This window comes from Aulonocara sp. 'chitande type north' Nkhata Bay, linkage group LG9, assembly GCF_057382095.1.
Source record: "Aulonocara sp. 'chitande type north' Nkhata Bay isolate Kocher_YH1m ecotype deep benthic linkage group LG9, A_spYH_male_GT1.1, whole genome shotgun sequence".
In the NCBI taxonomy this organism is placed as follows: Eukaryota; Metazoa; Chordata; class Actinopteri; order Cichliformes; family Cichlidae; genus Aulonocara; species Aulonocara sp. 'chitande type north' Nkhata Bay.
This window is the reverse complement of record NC_141352.1, coordinates 8,138,856-8,155,831: the sequence shown is the minus strand read 5'-3', so window position 1 is coordinate 8,155,831 and position 16,976 is coordinate 8,138,856. Positions and strand designations below refer to the sequence as shown.

The window sequence follows — 16,976 nt, the reverse complement described above, 5'->3', positions numbered from 1 at the left end:
GTCACCTGTAAAGTGTGTCACCTGTAAAGTGCCTCACCTGTAAAGTGTGTCACTTGTACAATGTGTCACCTGTAAAGTGTGTCACCTGTATAACATGTCACCTGTAAAGTGTGTCACCTGTAAAGTGTGTCACCTGTACAATGTGTCACCTGTATGATGTGTCACCTGTAAAGTGTGTCACCTGTAAAGTGTGTCACCTGTACAATGTGTCACCTGTACAATGTGTCACCTGTATAATGTGTCACCTGTATAGTGTGTCACCTGTATAATGTGTCACCTGTATAGTGTGTGAGTCAGAGGCTTGGCCCAGAATCTCCAGCAGGGCGGGGTCGGACACGAAGAAAAAACGAGGGAACACCAACCGTTTCTTCTCCAGGTAACCGGACAGAGACTTCTGACAGAGCTCCAACTGCTCCAGCAGGTGAGGGAGCAGCTGCAGGAGGAGGACAGATGGAGCTGATGTGAATCAAGCATTCGTATTTTACCCTCATGGTAGAGTGTTGCTCAGAGGCACGTGGGCCGCACCTGGCTGAGCATCTCGTCTCCCACGCAGCACTGCACCACGTTGGGAACCTCGTGCGCTCGCTGCATGATCCTCAGCCACGACTTGTCGATGTTCTGGAAACGTTTGGCCTCCTGCAGGGATTAAAACTCAGACTTCAGACTTAAATATGAAAGAAAAAAGATCAAATTAAAGTCTGAGTGTTTGCTCCTACCTGAGGCAGCTGCTTGGCGATGTCTCCACCCACAAACACCGCTTCAAGGTAGATCCAGAGGTTTTGAACCAACAGCCACTTCTCGATGATCTCTGAGGTGTTGGAGAGTTTCTGGACCCACAGCTGGATGGAGGGCTTGAACGGAGCGTTGTACCTGCGGAGCAAAGAGCCACAGGTGTAACCCTGCATGCACAAACAGCATTCCTACTTTTCTTTCCTGCCTCTCATGTTTTTCTTGCTTTCTGACTCTGAGACGTCTTTGCTTTCCTTCCACCCTCGTCTCCTCAACTCCTCTGCCCTCGTCTCCTCACCTGTTGCTCAGCAGGGACGTCAGCACCATCAGGCTGTCCTCCATCATGGAGATTTTCTCTGCGGTCTCGGCTCCTTTCAGCAGCAGTTCTCCTCTGCTCCTGAAGGTGGCGAAGCTGAGCGTGTGGCTGCTCCACTCGGCCACCACGTCCTTCAGCTTGGCCTCGATGTCGCGCTCCTTCACCGCGCTGATGCAAACGTCCTGGTTCACACGGATAAAACACGTTCTCGCATTAAAGCAGCTTTAATAAACTTTCAGGATTAAAAGTTTTTCTTTCTTCTTTGAATTTTATACATTTTCTTAAAAAATCAGCTCAGATGAAAGTTTCAGAAATATTTTTCACCTGTAATCTTAATCTGGAGTTTTAGGACTGATCCAGTATTTTAGGGTTTTATGAATTCAGGTAAGAGTGGCGTGTGCATGTGTGTGTGTGTGTGTGCGTGTGTGTGTGTGTGTGTGTGTGTGTGTGTGTGTGTGTGCATGTGTGTGTGTGCGTGTGTGTGTGTGCATGTGTGTGTGCGTGTGCGTGTGTGTGTGTGTGTGTGCATGTGTGTGTGTGTGCGTGTGTGTGTGTTCGTGTGTGTGTGTGTGTGTGCGTGTGTGTGTGTGCATGTGAGTGAGTGTGTATGCGTGTGCGTGTGTGTGTGTGTGTGCGTGTGTGTGTGTGCGTGTGTGCGTGTGTTTGTGTGCACACATACACGTTTTTCCAGTCACGTGGGGACTTCCATCTAGGAGGTTACGCGTGGGGACACAACATTTCTAAACGTAATAGAGGTATTATTAAGGCATAATTTGAACTCTTAATTTTTTTAGGGATCAAACATCTATTTTGGTACCGCAATTTGTTAAATTTAAAAAATCCAATTTTTGTCAGGTTTTTCTACCTGGTGGGGACACAGCTTTTTTGTCTTTTCACAAACCACCACCAGGTGACACTGTTGCACGTTTACAGTTAGAGGGTGTATATATAGGAATTTACAACCCAGAGTAATCAAAGCTGGTATAATGAAAAAGCTTTCAAGTGCTGGTTGGATTTCAGAGAATGGTTTCTGCTACAATTTTCATTTATTGAGTTTTATATTGTTTTTGTTATTTTGTCATTACCCCTTGTATTTGTTCACTGGACAATTTGTGCACTGGCCTCTGCTTTCAATAAAAAAAATGTTTCAACTAAAGAGCATAGCTTTCCAACTTTTCTTTTATATATACAGTATAAAAAAAGAACTCTCCCTGCTCAAAGTTAACCTGAACAGCAAAGAAAACAATCTTTTCAATACTAATGTATCATTGCTGTCATGGCTGTGTGTAGACGGGCAGGAAATGGTGGACCCAAAATGCAGACTCACGGAGACGAAATTGAGCTGAAAAAGCAGCTTTATTGCTGAACACAAACTAACTTAAACTGAGAATACAAACTGAGGAAACACGGGCGGAAACACAGCAAGGTGAGGGTACGATGCGACACGGAACTGAGGGAGACGCCGACATAAATACACAGGGGAATAACAAGGAGCGTCAGAACACACGAGGAACACAGCTGATACAAATCACAAAGACGAGGGCAAAGCAAAACACATCCACATGAGGCACAGAACTTCAAAGTAAATAATAACAAAGAACACTGGGTCCCCAACCCAGCACTGTAACAATTGCCTGGTAGAAATGAGCAATCTTTTTTTTTCTCTAAACATGAGAAAATTTTAACAGTAACTGAAGCTGTTTATATTCCATTTGTTTGACATTAGCTTCTTACCTTCTTTTCACTGACTCTCGCTTTAAAGCATCAATTCGGTTTTTCACGTAAAACTTAACTCCCTCCCAACGTCTCTCTTTCAATGCTAATGGTGAACTCTCAATACAATTGAGACACTCTGCCTTCCCAGGAACCTTTCCAGAGCTGATGTACTCCATTAGAGTCTTCTCCACAGCCTTTATTTCTGCTTCAGTCCACTTCCTTCTTGTGGTTTGTGATGCCCCTGAATAAAGTAGACAGTAACTGTGTTATTCAAAAAGAAGAACAAGTTGGTGTGTAATCACATGACTCCCCTTATGACCAGATGTGATATTTGGAGTATGTCGACAAGTATATCAAAAGCTATAGGTACATTTGGACTATACTTTGTACTTGTTGGTATTCCTCAAGTATAAGTACCGTATTTTCACGACCATAAGACGCACCGTACTAAAAGGCGCAGTCTCAGTTATGTGTGCCATTATTGTATTTAACACACACATAAGGCGCACCTGATTATAGGGCGCATACAAGTATGCGTGTTTAAAAATAAAGCGGGAGCAAAACTGAGTTTGGTACTCACATTTTAATTACTTACTAGTTTACTTAAAGAACACGACTGGCAGATTAACTATGAACATAGTTGCTGTAAATGAAGCACTCTGGGTGTTGTGACTGTGTGAAAACACACTAAAACACTAAAGATAAAACACAACATCTTCTATTACTAATGGGACAAGGGCTGGTCATCCAGTTCTACACTGCAATAATGTGTTCTGTTCTGACATCACCGGTGTGAATCAGCCACAAAAGTGAACTAAACAAGGTTACAAAGAACAGTCAGGACTGCAGAGAGAATCACAGGACCTATATCTTCAGAGTTCGGAAATAGCATTACAGACCCATCACAATGTGGACACAATCTGTTGCAACCTCTACCTTCTTTTAGATGTTACAGGAGACTATATACCAAAACATTGAGACAAGTGTTATTATTTTGATGAAAACCAACTTAAATCGGTTACACAGTGTCAGTAACACCAAAACATCCACTTAGAGATTTACCTACAATTTGAAATGTACTGTTTTTAACTTCTCCTGCGTGTTTATCTAATTAATATTTTCTTAGTATTTATGTATGTATTATTACCATTATGTATTTATTTATGTATACATGTCTTTTATCAATTAAAAGTACTGACTGTTGGTTGAGGTGTATATTTTAATCTATAATGCATTCAACAGAAAGAGTACTGTGTGGGGGAGCTGAGCTCTGCCTTTAGCCAAAAAGAACACGAGAGAGGCTGCTGCACAAACACCACAACTGTATTTTCAGATATACTGATCTCGCTCACTGCTCTTTTGAAGTGCTAATCAAGTTCAACTTAAATTGTAATAAACTATGGCCTTAAACTTTCCAGGCTACACAAGACTCACAGTTTGTGTGGCAGACAATCTCAGTGTTATAGGTCTGGTTACTCTTGCAGTCTTACTATACTTTAAAGATTTCCCTGACAGGACATGTTAGCTAAGCTAATAGACTCCAGCAGTAAACTACCAATAAACCTAGCAGGCTCTCTAATCACCTGTGACCTGCCGAATGCTAATTGCCTAATGTCAAACCTGCTATAAGCCGCTGTCTATGTTACTGGATAAAATAGCAGCAGCTTTTCCAGTAGGATGCAGACCGTCCGCTTTCAGCAGGTCAGGGCGGCCCCAGAAAAAAGCCCAGTTATCCACAAACTGAAATCCCAGCTTCCTTCAATTCCTGGCCAGCCAGCGGTTCAGTGACATAATTCTGCTATACATCTCATTATCTACATAAGGGACCAGAGATATTAAAGTTCTTTGGATATCTAAAGTAGAACTCACATTTTTTTTTAACTACTTACATTTTTTAAAGGAGGTGATAAAAGCTTCACCTCTGACATTACCTCCACAGCTGCATTTGTGACAGAGACTGACAAGTTATAGCGTGAATCCATGATATGACTGCAACCTACATCTGGTATCTTTTTCTTGTTCTTAACCTGTAATAGCCCTTATGTTAATGGTAATACTTTAGCAACAGCAGAGTAATCCCCAAGTTAGCAACATACCTGAAGATTTTGTCGATAAGAGTGACGCAGCAGGTGACGCAGCAGGTGACGCAGCAGGTGACGCAGCAGGTGACGCAGCAGGTGACGCAGCAGGTGACGCAGCAGGTGACGCAGCAGGTGACGCAGCAGATGAAGCAGCAGATGAAGCAGCAGATGAAGCAGCAGATGAAGCAGCATCTGTCACACTCGTGTTATCCTCATCTTCACTGTTTGATGCATCACTGTCAACAGCTACATTCTCTGGGAAACACAGCAACCATTTGGGAAAAAAAACATTAAGACTGCTCCTAAGCAATGTTACAAAGTATCACACAATAGGTGTTAGGGAGAGGAGGATAGCAGTAGTTAAAGCTCTGTATACATGTATACGTATTTGTCTGAAGGTCGTCAGTCATCCAGATAACGTTTTCTAGAAACTGCATCAATTGGACTTCTTCTTAGGTTAAAGTGTTTTATTACTCTGCCAGAGAGTTTCTTCAGTCTGCATAAAGTTGGTAGAACACAAATGTATCCACCAGGTGGGTTTCATTTCACACGTGACCTGAAAAGGCTTTTTACAAATGAGCCCTTTTCAGTCTCCTATTTGAGGCCTCCTACCAATTTTCCTCAGAAAGAAGCTCCTTTCATGAGTAATAAAACATTTGTAGACAGTGTGGAAGAACAGAACTTATCATCCACCGTGCTTACGGACGCACAGTCTTAGCTACTCTACACCAATGGGAGCTCTCATCCCTCATGCGCCATCTGCATAATACTGCATGATTTTTGAAATACTTCCGATTTTAAATACACAATTTATTAACACATTTCTTACCTTGTGGATCAATGTTTATTTCGTCAAGATTTCTTCCTTTGAAATCTGACAGCTGTCCTCGTTCCATGGCCATAAGGACTTTGCTTATCTTGGCCAGCTGTAACGTCCCTTCAGGCAGTCTGTAATATTCGCGATGCACTCGAATATCATGGCCAAGGAAGTCTGCCAGATTATCCATTTCATTGTCTTTTAAGTTAAGGATCTTGGACATGGTGGCCATGTGCTTCCTTAATTTAGTAGAGGACAATGCTTCTGGTTGTTTTGCTCCACAGCTCTGCGCAATCTGTCGAACAACATCTGACCCTCTGATGTGAGTAAGTGCTTTCGTTCTCGCAAACATGAAAGGATTTTCATCTAATACTTCACAATTTCGGCGAGTGTCAACGAGCAAATCCATTGATGTCATCATATCAGGTGTGAGGAGTATGGGGACTTTTCTTCCACGTTTGCCTTTTATCTCTATTCGTTGGAAGTGCCTACAAAGCTTCTTTTCCAGGTCAGTTAAAGCCAATTCAACATCTGGATGAGTCAATGAAGTGTCTCTCAATGTGAAAGCATTAAGAGTCATTTTGGAAACTTCTCCTTCTCTTCTACGGTTGAAGATAATCACTTCACACAATGTGATTTTTGCAAGTTCTGCCCAGTGCTTCTTATTTGGTTCTTCTTTGAGCTTCGTATGACACTCCGTCCGTTGTATGTTGAGATACTGGTGCATCTTCTTCACATCTTCAGTAAAGGGAAGAAGTTGTGGAGTATTCCATTTTGCCTCAGTCAGATTTCGGAGAGCCTTAGATGATATGCACTCACTCCATTTAGTGTCACAGATTTGCTTGAACACCTTTACATTGCGAATAGTATTCTCATCACCAGCGATCATTGCTTCACATTCTAGAACATCTGCTATTTTCTTGAGATTGTGGCCTAACTTCAGTGCCAAAGATGGTGTTTTGTATGTGTTTGTTTCCTCATTCAAGCCAGCAACATTTTTCACTGCTGCAATAACATGAGGGAAATTACCTGGTACAAAGAAATCAGACACCATTTTCAACTTGCCATTTTTCTGTCCTTGGAGCACCAGTCGCCCTGTCTCACGCATCTTCTGTCTGATATAGTCGTGTTTAGTGACATCATGTCCATGCTTATTGAAAAGATGCTCCCCAAATTTCAGTATGCAACTCTCTTTGCGGACAACATTTGTTATCTCATCATCATGCATGACTTGTACCAATTTCCAAAATTGTGCATTGACACTGTCTGGGACTGGCTCTGCATATTTACACGTAGCCTGGACTCTAGATGTTCCTGGCCTTAAACCTTTGACCTTCCTGCTGAGATGACATCTCTGCATGTGCCTCCATAGTGACCTTCTCTTGAAGTAACCCTGACAATTAATACAGTGCAAGTAATCACTGGGTTTCACAGGTACACTGGATTGTTGACGAGGTATCACCATTCCTTGTCCTTTTTTAATCACCTCATTATTGTGGGCACGGTTTCCTTGATTTCTTAATAAACTCAACTGTATTTTCCGCTCTTTAGACCCTACTGGGAAAGCCATTGCTTTTGCCACTTCTGGTTTATCTTTGTGTTTTGATTGCAAATGGCGTGCCATCTTGCTGAAAGGTTTACAGCAAAACTTGCAGTAGAACTTTTTGTTGTACAATCTGCCACCATGTTTCTTCTTCTTCAGTGTCATAACCGTCACATCAGAACAATCAGGTGAAGAGGACTCTCTGGTGTCATCAAATGAAGCAGATGTGTTTCTGTCTTCTGCATCAAGTGAAGAGGATTCTTTAGCATTTGAATTTGAGGAATTGCATTGAGTTCGGGTACACCTTCTCTTCAGTTGTCGGACATCTTCCTGAGAGTTACCTGAAGTAGTTTTCCGTGCTTTTTTCTTCTTTCTTTTGTGTTGTATGAGACTTTCTGCAGAACTGTCACTTTCTTCAGCAGTTTGAGGAACATATTCTTCCTCACTGATGTCCGTACTTGATATAGGTGGGCATCCAAGCATTTGTCTGGTAAGCTAAAAAAAGAAAGAAAGAAAGAAAATAGTTACATTTCAAGACCAGAGGTAGTACATTAGTCGTTGTAACAGCTGTACTGGTATTGACAGTTGTATTAATACTATTTACGGTACCACACATGTCACCACTTAATTTGAACTAGTCATATTAAGTAATCTTTCCTCTGCTGCATCACATTTACCAAACAACCCTGGGTGGCTTTGTCTGGATATGCTGTCATTACCCAAAGACTGTCAATACAGCTGCGATGTCAACTCATTAACAGTCACTTAGGTTAGTTTTAAACATCTGGGACAATGTAATCTCTAAGCTAACACTGTTTCTAGGAAATTGCTGAACTTCGTTTTCTTTTTGTATATATATACACTAATGTTTATAGAAATTGATTTTCTTTATTTAAATATATGATATAATTTTTACCTGGATCAATTACCTTTGAAGAACATCTTTTATGTTTGTAAGGTAGAATAGTATCTACTCAAGTATCAACTGTGTTCCAGGTAAACTGAAGATTTTAGTAGTGCATTGAATTTCAGGATTGTCAGGGGATGAGACTGACAAATGCTTAATTAGTAGGCGACAAAAGCATGACAGTCATTTGTTGAGCTCCTTTTATCAAATTCAAAGAAATAAATTTTAGTCATAGCGCATAAATAAAATGGGCATTTTGGAACCACCTTACAAGAAATAATGATCCAAATGATCCTATCACAATGAAGAATCCCGTTGCCTCACTACACAAAAGAGACTTAAAATGTGTCACAGATAAAATATACGTAGGCTTAAAAATAACATGTATCACCTTTTATGAGAACATACAGAATATAAAGTTGATCACAAAAGTCATTACGTACTTTAAGCTATTCCTTAAAATCTTTTATTGCTAACTAAATGCAATCATACATTACTACCTATGCAAATGCAATGCTAATTGAATTTAAGCAACTGTTATTACTGTAACACCTTGAAAACCTTTGTGAACTTGAAGCACTAAAACCTCTGAACTTCAGACACTAGAAAAGACATTAAACATCAGTGTCCCTGACAATATTGATAAATGAGAAACCCCTTGTCTCAAGCTTACAGTCGTTCTATCAAGGCGTGCTCGTAATCCAAGGTGACATGATTGTACAGGAGGTAGTTATTGTAATTATATTTTTTCACAAGACTTAGTTTTAAATTTGACTGTTACCGTCTATTCACTTTGTGCTCTGTGCACAAAAATCTGAGATCTGTAGTGGAGTTGTACGAATAAACTTACAATAACACTGTCTGTCCTTCTGAGCTCAGGTACACTTGTATCCACGTCAGAATCAGCTGAAGTGGGTTTAATGATAATGGAACTGTCGCTGTCACTGGACAACTGCTGTTCCATCTGAAAACAGAAAAAGATACAAATAACAATTACATATTACAGGTTGTGTAAAGCGCTTTGGGGTCCTTAGGGACTAGTAAAGCGCTATACAAATACAGGCCATTTACCATAAATATAAATTACAGAATAATTATTGCTACAACACAGATTTGTAATTATGTGTGTTTATGCATTTTTGCAGCAGTTGCTCTAGCAATATCACAATTGTTGTCAATTTCAGATAAGATGGGTCACAGTTTTGATTTGGCCAGCAAAATATAAACTCTAAACAAGGGTTTGTTTGTTTTTGTCATTGTGAAAGGCTCACACTTTCCGGCAGGGTGGAAAGACCTTTCTGAGTATTACACTGTTTAGCATGTTGAGTTATCATAATACTGCTTTCTCATTGTGCTTCTGCACTGTACATAAAGCACCATTATTAACTGCAGATTTTATTATCAGCAGTCTGACAAGCTGTCACCACAATACACTGCTATGATCACGTTTCTCAACCTAAGCAATTGAAGCAATAAAATCATACTATAGCATATGAAAATCATCTTCTGTATGACTCAGTGTAGCACATTTAAGCTATACTACTGCAAGATGTAATATACCTAAATCAATAAGTACACATATCAGAGAGCTGGCAGTCATGATGGAAAGAAGGAAGGTAGATTAATTGTGTGTGCAGGAGACCAGGTGCAAGGGAAGCAAGGCCAGGAGCAGTGGAGGTGGATTCAAGCAGTTCTACCAGGGTGTTCATAGGAAGAGAAATGGAGTAGGGGTAATCCTGAAGGAAGAGTATGTGAATAGTGTGGTAGAGCTGAAGAGAGAGGCCATGTTGAATGTTGTCAGTGTGTATGTCCCATAGGTTGGAAGTCAGGTAGACAAGAAAGAGGAGTTCTGGATTGAGTGAGATGAAGTGGTAGAGAGTTTTACTAGGAATGAGAGACTGGTGATTGGAGTAGATTTCAATGGACATGTAGTTGAAGAAAACAGAGGTGATGAGGAGTTGTTGGCTAGGTATTGTGTTAAGGATAGAAATGCAGAAGGACAAATGTTGGTGGATTTTGCCAAAGAGAGCGTGTGACAGCAGGATGTTAGGGATAGAGTGAGATGGAGGCAGATGATCCGCTGTGGCGACCCCTTAAAGGAGGATCCAAAAGAAGAAGTAGTACAACTAACCTTCGTATCGAGGCTACGGTGTAGAAACAAGGTCCTCTCCCTCTGGTCGTTTAACCTTTTAATTTGTGCCCTCTCGTAGCGTTGCTCACATACACTATGATGTCTCCTGAGTTTCTCGAGGCGAAGCAAGCCACGACTTTTAACCTGCAAACAAAGAAATAAATCAAAACCCTTGTTTTATTGTTTTTTGCTTTATTAGATAGTAGTGGAGAGACAAAAGACAGAACAAAGAGGGAATGAAAAACAGCAAAAAGCCTAGGTACGAAAAGAAGCCTTACTGCTAAGACAAGGCCTAATCATACCTTGTATTTAATTATAAACAACTGTATTACAATGAATGATTTGTTTTTACGGTGTCCTCAAACATTTTAATGTGGCTGACATTTGGAATTTTTTTTATTAAAATTAAGAAAAAACATAAAAATCAAGGCCACAATTTGATTTGATTCCACTTAGCTCTCACATTACAAGATGTACATATATTGACATAAATAAAATATATGGAAACAATCATCAAAACAAATACTAAGAATATTTATCACATCAGAAATCATGAATATGTATCTGCAGTGCATAAACTAATTTACTACCTTTTATATTGAGGTCCAAACTGGAGGAGTTTGCCTACTTAAAATCCTTCTACCAATTTAACCGTCTGAACACACTGCAGTCTAACCTTTACTTTAAGCTGAATGAACTGTACATATTACACATCAAACAATCCCAGAATGTTTATTTTCAACGGCAAAAACATAATGTGTGCATGTGATATTTTCAGCAATCATTCTTAGAGTCATTCTAGCACGATGTACACTGAATGAATAGTGGAAATTTCAATATTAATGGATTATTAATTGCAATATTGGCTTGACAGCTGTATAATGTGTAAGGTGTAGATGAGAACTCAAACAACCCTAAACTGCTCCTTAAATAATAATGTAAAGTGAGTATGTCAGCGTTAACCATGTGCAATGTCTATCACAGCTGTTTAAGTGCACAGCTGGTTTACTGGTCCATTTAAGAACCAAAAGAAGATGGCATATCCTACCTCTTTCTTGTGTGCAGGGTTAAAGGCATCTGTCCCATCAGCAACTGCAAAATTAAAAATGTTGACTTGGTTCAAGATGAACTAACAATAGCAAGTTGAGATTGTCTTTGAGCAATGTGTTTAATTTACAATATATTGAGTTTTGCCTTAAAATAGCCTAAACACTTGAAAGGCTGAATTTATTGGAAAAGAATAGTTGTGGCACAACCTCTACTTACACCAAATAAAATTATTTCTAGCAAAAAACTGATTATTTCATGTTATTTACCTACAGTGACAGCAGAGTATCTGCTGAAGACACATCTGAATTGTAGCTTTTCATTTCTCTGGTGATTTGCAGTTCTATCTCAATGAGAATTATAACTGCATTTATTTGATATATTCAGGTTTGGAACCAATTGTACAATTTGCAATTTAAAAATGACAGAAGCCAATTTACAGTTTTACCAACAATGAAGAAAAAAAGCAAAATGTAGGGTAACACAGAGCTTTCTTACCTGTGCATTCAGCACTGCCATTGGTAGATGAAAAGCTTGGGCCATCCTCCTATCAGCACAAGTGAAACAGTTAGTCAAACTTTAAGGACCAACATAATCAAATTTCACTGTATTTCAGTGAGCTCCAGTTGTACAATTTGGCAGTATATTGATGTATGTTACTTTGTGACATCATAGCCTGTCATGGTGGTTATCATTACCCACAACATTTCCTAATATTTCCCTGTCTGTGAAATCTTTATGAAAGTACAGTCATTGCCAATATACAGTCAAGTGACAAAGCTACTAACTTAAATTCTGATGTATGATTAAAGCAGTACAATGACAGAAATATTTTACTACAATTTCTATGGCGATTTATTAGAATTTTGAGGGATGTAACAGATCATCAAAAACTACAGCAATAGCTTTGTCTTCTTTCCCTTACATACAAGGTTGATGTTTTGAACGGGTGGTCCTGTGATATATTACCATTCTTATATGGCTGAGCAGGGATGCTACACCTGGCAGAGGGAGGGACTGCTCTCATTGTCTAAGACAGGGGTGGGCAACTCCAGGCCTCAAGGGCCGGTGTCCCTGCAGGTTTTAGATGTGTCCTTGAACCAACACAGCTGATTTAAATGGCTAAATTAGCTCCTCAACATGTCCTGAAGTTCTCCAGAGGCCTGGCAACAAACTAATCATGTGATTCAGGTGTGTTGACCCAAGGTGAGATCTAAAACCTACAGGACACCGGCCCTAGAGGCCTGGAATTGCCCACCCCTGGTCTACGAGCTGTTGTCAGACACAGTGACCAGAACCAGCTCAATTTTAAAGTGTGTAGTAAATTATAGATGCAGTACAGATGTACATACAGTCGGGTTTTCGTTTTAGCGTGTTCCTAACAATTTACAAACAAGCTTGTTGTGGTTAACGAGCTTGGTGACGTAGGTGAATGCAGACGCAGCATTATCATTATTCTGACAGCATGTCTCCTTAAGAAGCGTTTTATTAAATACCTTTTTAATTTTTTTAACCTTTGTCTTGTGTGCAGTAACATGTCAGGTCCCACAAACTAAAGTCTCAGCTCACCTACGCTCTCTCTGCCTGCTGCCCGCTCTGCGTGCGGGTGCTGAACCCTGCCCTCGGTCACAGACAGAGGACAGAGCATAAATCTCAACTGTATTCTCACATCTGCTAATTTCACTCACTGCTCTTTTCATGTGCTAATTAAATACAAGCTGGTTTGTCGCTCATCACCTGTGCACCGATCACATACTATGAAATAATGCGCGAGGCAGCTCACGTTCCTCCGCTGACCATGACGGTCACGGTTATGCGCCGTTCACGTGATAACCCTCCTACATGGTATCTTTTCACTGCAGCTCTAAGACGAGGTAGAGAAACATTATATCTACTTTAAATAGTAGTAGTTCCACTAAAACACGATGTATGATGCTGAAGCTTTACAATTTTGAATTAATCCGTGCATATACGCGCATCTGTGCAGAGTGATAAAAAGGGATCGCGGATCAACTACAGCCGTAACACCATTGCAGTTTTAGTATAAATTGAAATATCAAGACAATAAAACAGCATATTTTGATGATTTGGTTTTAACGGTTTACTGTAACGGTGTAGTTTGTGTAATGTAACACTGTGTTGAAGGAAAGTATTTCGTAGCAACTAAGTACCAATAACAGAAATTCATTTTGAAAATACTATAGATGCATTAAAATAAAAATCACCACAGTCCGTAGTATTTTTACAGCCAATTGTTGCACCGTTTTAAACTTATTTTACTTGACAAAAGCATAGGCAGACCAAGATTTAACAGCAACTCAGTTAGCATCGTTGTTAGCTAACATTAGCTAACCATCAAGTCATACCATTAAGTTACAGCTGCACACGACACTTTGTGTGTTAATATAATGTGCAAACGCGACGCAAATTAACCCAAAAGCACAATATTATAATGTGACATAAGTCAAAACTTACCATTCTGGTTAATGCTGCACAGCTAGCTGTACTCCGCATATCGCACGTGCTTGCTGTCGGAAGCATGTCTGTCGTCTGTCAATGCGCCAAAGGAGAGCAGGTGTGGTGATCACAAAAGGAGCGCTTGATTTGGGACGAGGCACACACCAGATTAACTCCGCTCATTCTTACACATAGCGCACCGGACACTGACGGGTCATTGGTGTGTTAAAACAAAGTACAACGTCACTCAGCCATCTATGTGGGGGATGGGCATGGTCAAGGTGGGGACCAAAAATGTCAAGATATGTGTAAATTGCTGAGAACGAAGTAAATGACTCTACACATTACCTGCTAAGTGAGAAATACAATTTCTGAACTGAAATTGGTTTAATATGTATGTTAACAAATAACTGAAATAAAAATGGCAGACTGTAGACGTATGAAATTATTGTTTATGTTTTAAAACAAACTGCAATGTCACTCCGCCATCTTGACGTGCTGCAGTAGTCAGTAGGTGGGTGGGGTATGGGCATGGTCAAAATGGGGACCTCAAATGTCAGGATCTGTGTAATATATTAATGATTGCTGAGAAGAGATGAATCCACACATTACTTGCTTAATTAGAAATGCAATTTCCTAACTGATATTTGTTGAGTTGAAATGTACACAAAATATAAGCAGTAGCAAAATTAATTAAATGCAGGAATGAATAAATAATAGAAACAATACAAAAATGTAAACCAATCAACTACTACCAACCATTGTGATCACTAGACAGGTATTATTGTGAAGGACAGAATTGTGTGGACTCAAAAGTGATGCCAGGCAGGTTTCAATAAATGGTAAACTAAGTTTATTGTAAAAACCAAAAACAATAGTGGATGACACAACAGGTGAATAGAGGATAATGCGAATGTGATTGTAATTGTTTTTAAAGCCTTATATGACAAGGCAACTCCTTACCTCAGTGACCTGCAGCAATTGCAAAAACCAAAGAGATTAATAGAAACTGAGCTGACAGCGTTGTCCCGGGCCCACCCAGATCTGTCGGCTGGCCTGCATATACACATATATATAGTCTTTTTTCCTTCAAAGTTGGGGCCTTTACCAGAGGTCTGTGAGAATCAGGGTCCTATGTGGTATCTTAGGTGTCTTGGATGTTGTTCCTGAAATCTGGAGCAACTAACCCAGTCTGGGGGTCACTGGGTTCTGATTACCACAGGGACCACCGTTGCCTTTTCCCTCCACACTTTTTCCTAGCTCTTCTCATAGCCCTTGGTATTTCTGAAGCTCATTCTGCCTGATGTTGGCATCTCATGAGTTACTTGGTTAAAAAAAAATTAAAATGTACACCCTGCCTGCTAGCATCTTACACCATGGTGTGATGTGCTGGATTATTTTTAGGAGTCCTGGACAAGTCCTTAAAAATCCGAGCTGCTCTGGACCTACATCTCCTGTTGTAGATGTCCTGTAGGGAAGGGAGAGCAGACCTGTAGCAGTGTTCTGCCACACAGATCACTCTCTGAAGGGCTTTTCGTCCTTAACACAGCTGTTCCCATACCAGGATGTAAAGTTCTGTGTGAGGATGCTCTCCACAGCGCCCAAATAGATAGTCCTAAGGATCCCTGGAGAGATTCCAAACTTTCTCAGTTGTCTCAGGCGATACCGGCGCTGCCTAGCCCTTTTGGACTGTGAGCAGTCCATGTCAGTTCTAAGGAGATGTCAACCCCAAGGTACTTGAAGGACAGCACCCTCTCCACGTTGATGGCCAGGGGCTTGTAGTCTCGCCGCTTTCTCCTACTAAAATCCACCACCAGCTCCTTGGTCTTGCAGACGTTCAGTTGGAGGTGGTTTTCTCTGCACCAAGATGCCAGGTTCTTCACCTCGTCCATTAGGCTGTCTAATCGTTGTTGGAGATGAGGCCCAACACCACAGCATCATCAGCAAACTTCACGATGGCGTTTGAGCCTTGAGTGGCCACACAATCAAGAGGTGTAGAGGGAGTATGTAGTGGCAAGAGTACGCACTCCTGTGGCACTCCTGTGTTGGTAGTGATGCTGTCAGAGACACACTTACCCACCTTCACGACCTGCGATCTACCAGTAAGGAAGTCCAGCACCTATGCACACAAACTGTTGTTAAGTCCAAGATCCCCCAGCTTTGTGAACAGTCTATGGGGCACTATTGTGTCAAATGCTGAACTGTAGTCTACAAGCAGCATTCTCACATAGTTACTCCGTTTCATGTCCACGTGGCTTAGGGTGGTGTGCAGGACGTGGGAGATGGCGTCCTCTGTAGATCTTGTCGGTATGCAAACTGGAGTGGGTCTGTGCTGCTGGGGATGTAGGAGGAGATAATGTTGTTCAACAGCCTCTCAAACACCTTCATAACCACAGAAGTCAGCGCAATCGGCCGGTAGTCGTTAAGGCATGAGGGCTTGTTCTTTGGCATGGGGAGTATAGGTAATCTTTTGAAGCACGTGATGAGGTCACCGTCCTCAGTTGTCAGGCTGTAGTTAGTGCTGGCCACCTAGCAAGGTATGCTTTTGTTTCTTTTTGTATGTGGGATTCTAAGGTAATTGGTTGCTATGTTCCCTTCTGGTCATACAATTCCCTCAATTCTGAACATCTTCCCTCTCTTTATTTACCATTTACCATATTACTACATATCAAGTTTTAGTGACATTGCTATGTTATTAGAACAACAGAACTTAATGGTTTAGATCTGTGTCATTATGTTCATTTACCACTGGCATGTAGCTTGAAGAACATTAGAACTAACCCCAACTAAAAAAAAGAGAAAAGTTTTCTGGCTAAAAATTCATTCATATTACATTTCAAGATGCAGGTATGTACTAAATGCAAGTACGTGGCAGATGAAAGAAAGATGAGGATAAAAACAGGTGATAAAAAAGAGTATTTTATCACATTCAATTTTAATTTGATAATTCAGCACATGACTTAAAGCACATAGAGACACTTTAAGCCACAGCCAAGCTCTGTATTGTATATCTAAATGGGAAGTCATCCAGAAAATCTTGCATATCCTTTAAACAGGCTACAATCTGGATGATTTGGTGTTAAAGAGACTGTTAACAGTAAGAACTCGGAACATATTAAATCCACAATGCTGGATTAGATTTAGATTCAGATCAGGATAGGAAAATTTAATACTGGCCATAGAGTGACAGTTGTCAGAAATCACAGTATATCAATTCATGTTGCTAATCATC

General features: G+C 40.5%; 2 protein-coding genes across 2 annotated transcripts in view; both read right to left on the bottom strand.

The window, feature by feature from the left end:
- The window catches only part of dnah5l (dynein, axonemal, heavy chain 5 like), a 72,778-nt gene that overhangs the window by 30,330 nt on the left and 25,472 nt on the right, over nucleotides 1–16,976 (bottom strand). Inside the window, exons 32-35 of the mRNA XM_086305396.1 lie at nucleotides 1,028–1,227; nucleotides 717–870; nucleotides 526–636; nucleotides 278–433 (exon numbers count right to left, since the gene is read on the bottom strand). Of these exons, the coding sequence (XP_086161522.1) occupies nucleotides 278–433; nucleotides 526–636; nucleotides 717–870; nucleotides 1,028–1,227 (621 nt within the window). The remainder of the gene's footprint in view (nucleotides 1–277; nucleotides 434–525; nucleotides 637–716; nucleotides 871–1,027; nucleotides 1,228–16,976) is intronic.
- On the bottom strand, nucleotides 2,413–13,831 carry LOC147321548 (uncharacterized). Its single transcript, XM_086305509.1, has 8 exons — nucleotides 13,763–13,831; nucleotides 11,786–11,834; nucleotides 11,289–11,332; nucleotides 10,241–10,384; nucleotides 8,960–9,073; nucleotides 5,672–7,697; nucleotides 4,858–5,097; nucleotides 2,413–3,002 (listed from the first exon to the last, which is right to left on the bottom strand). The coding sequence occupies exons 1-8, from the start codon at nucleotides 13,826–13,828 to the stop codon at nucleotides 2,776–2,778; spliced, it is 2,910 nt and encodes a 969-aa protein (XP_086161635.1). The 5' UTR covers nucleotides 13,829–13,831; the 3' UTR covers nucleotides 2,413–2,775.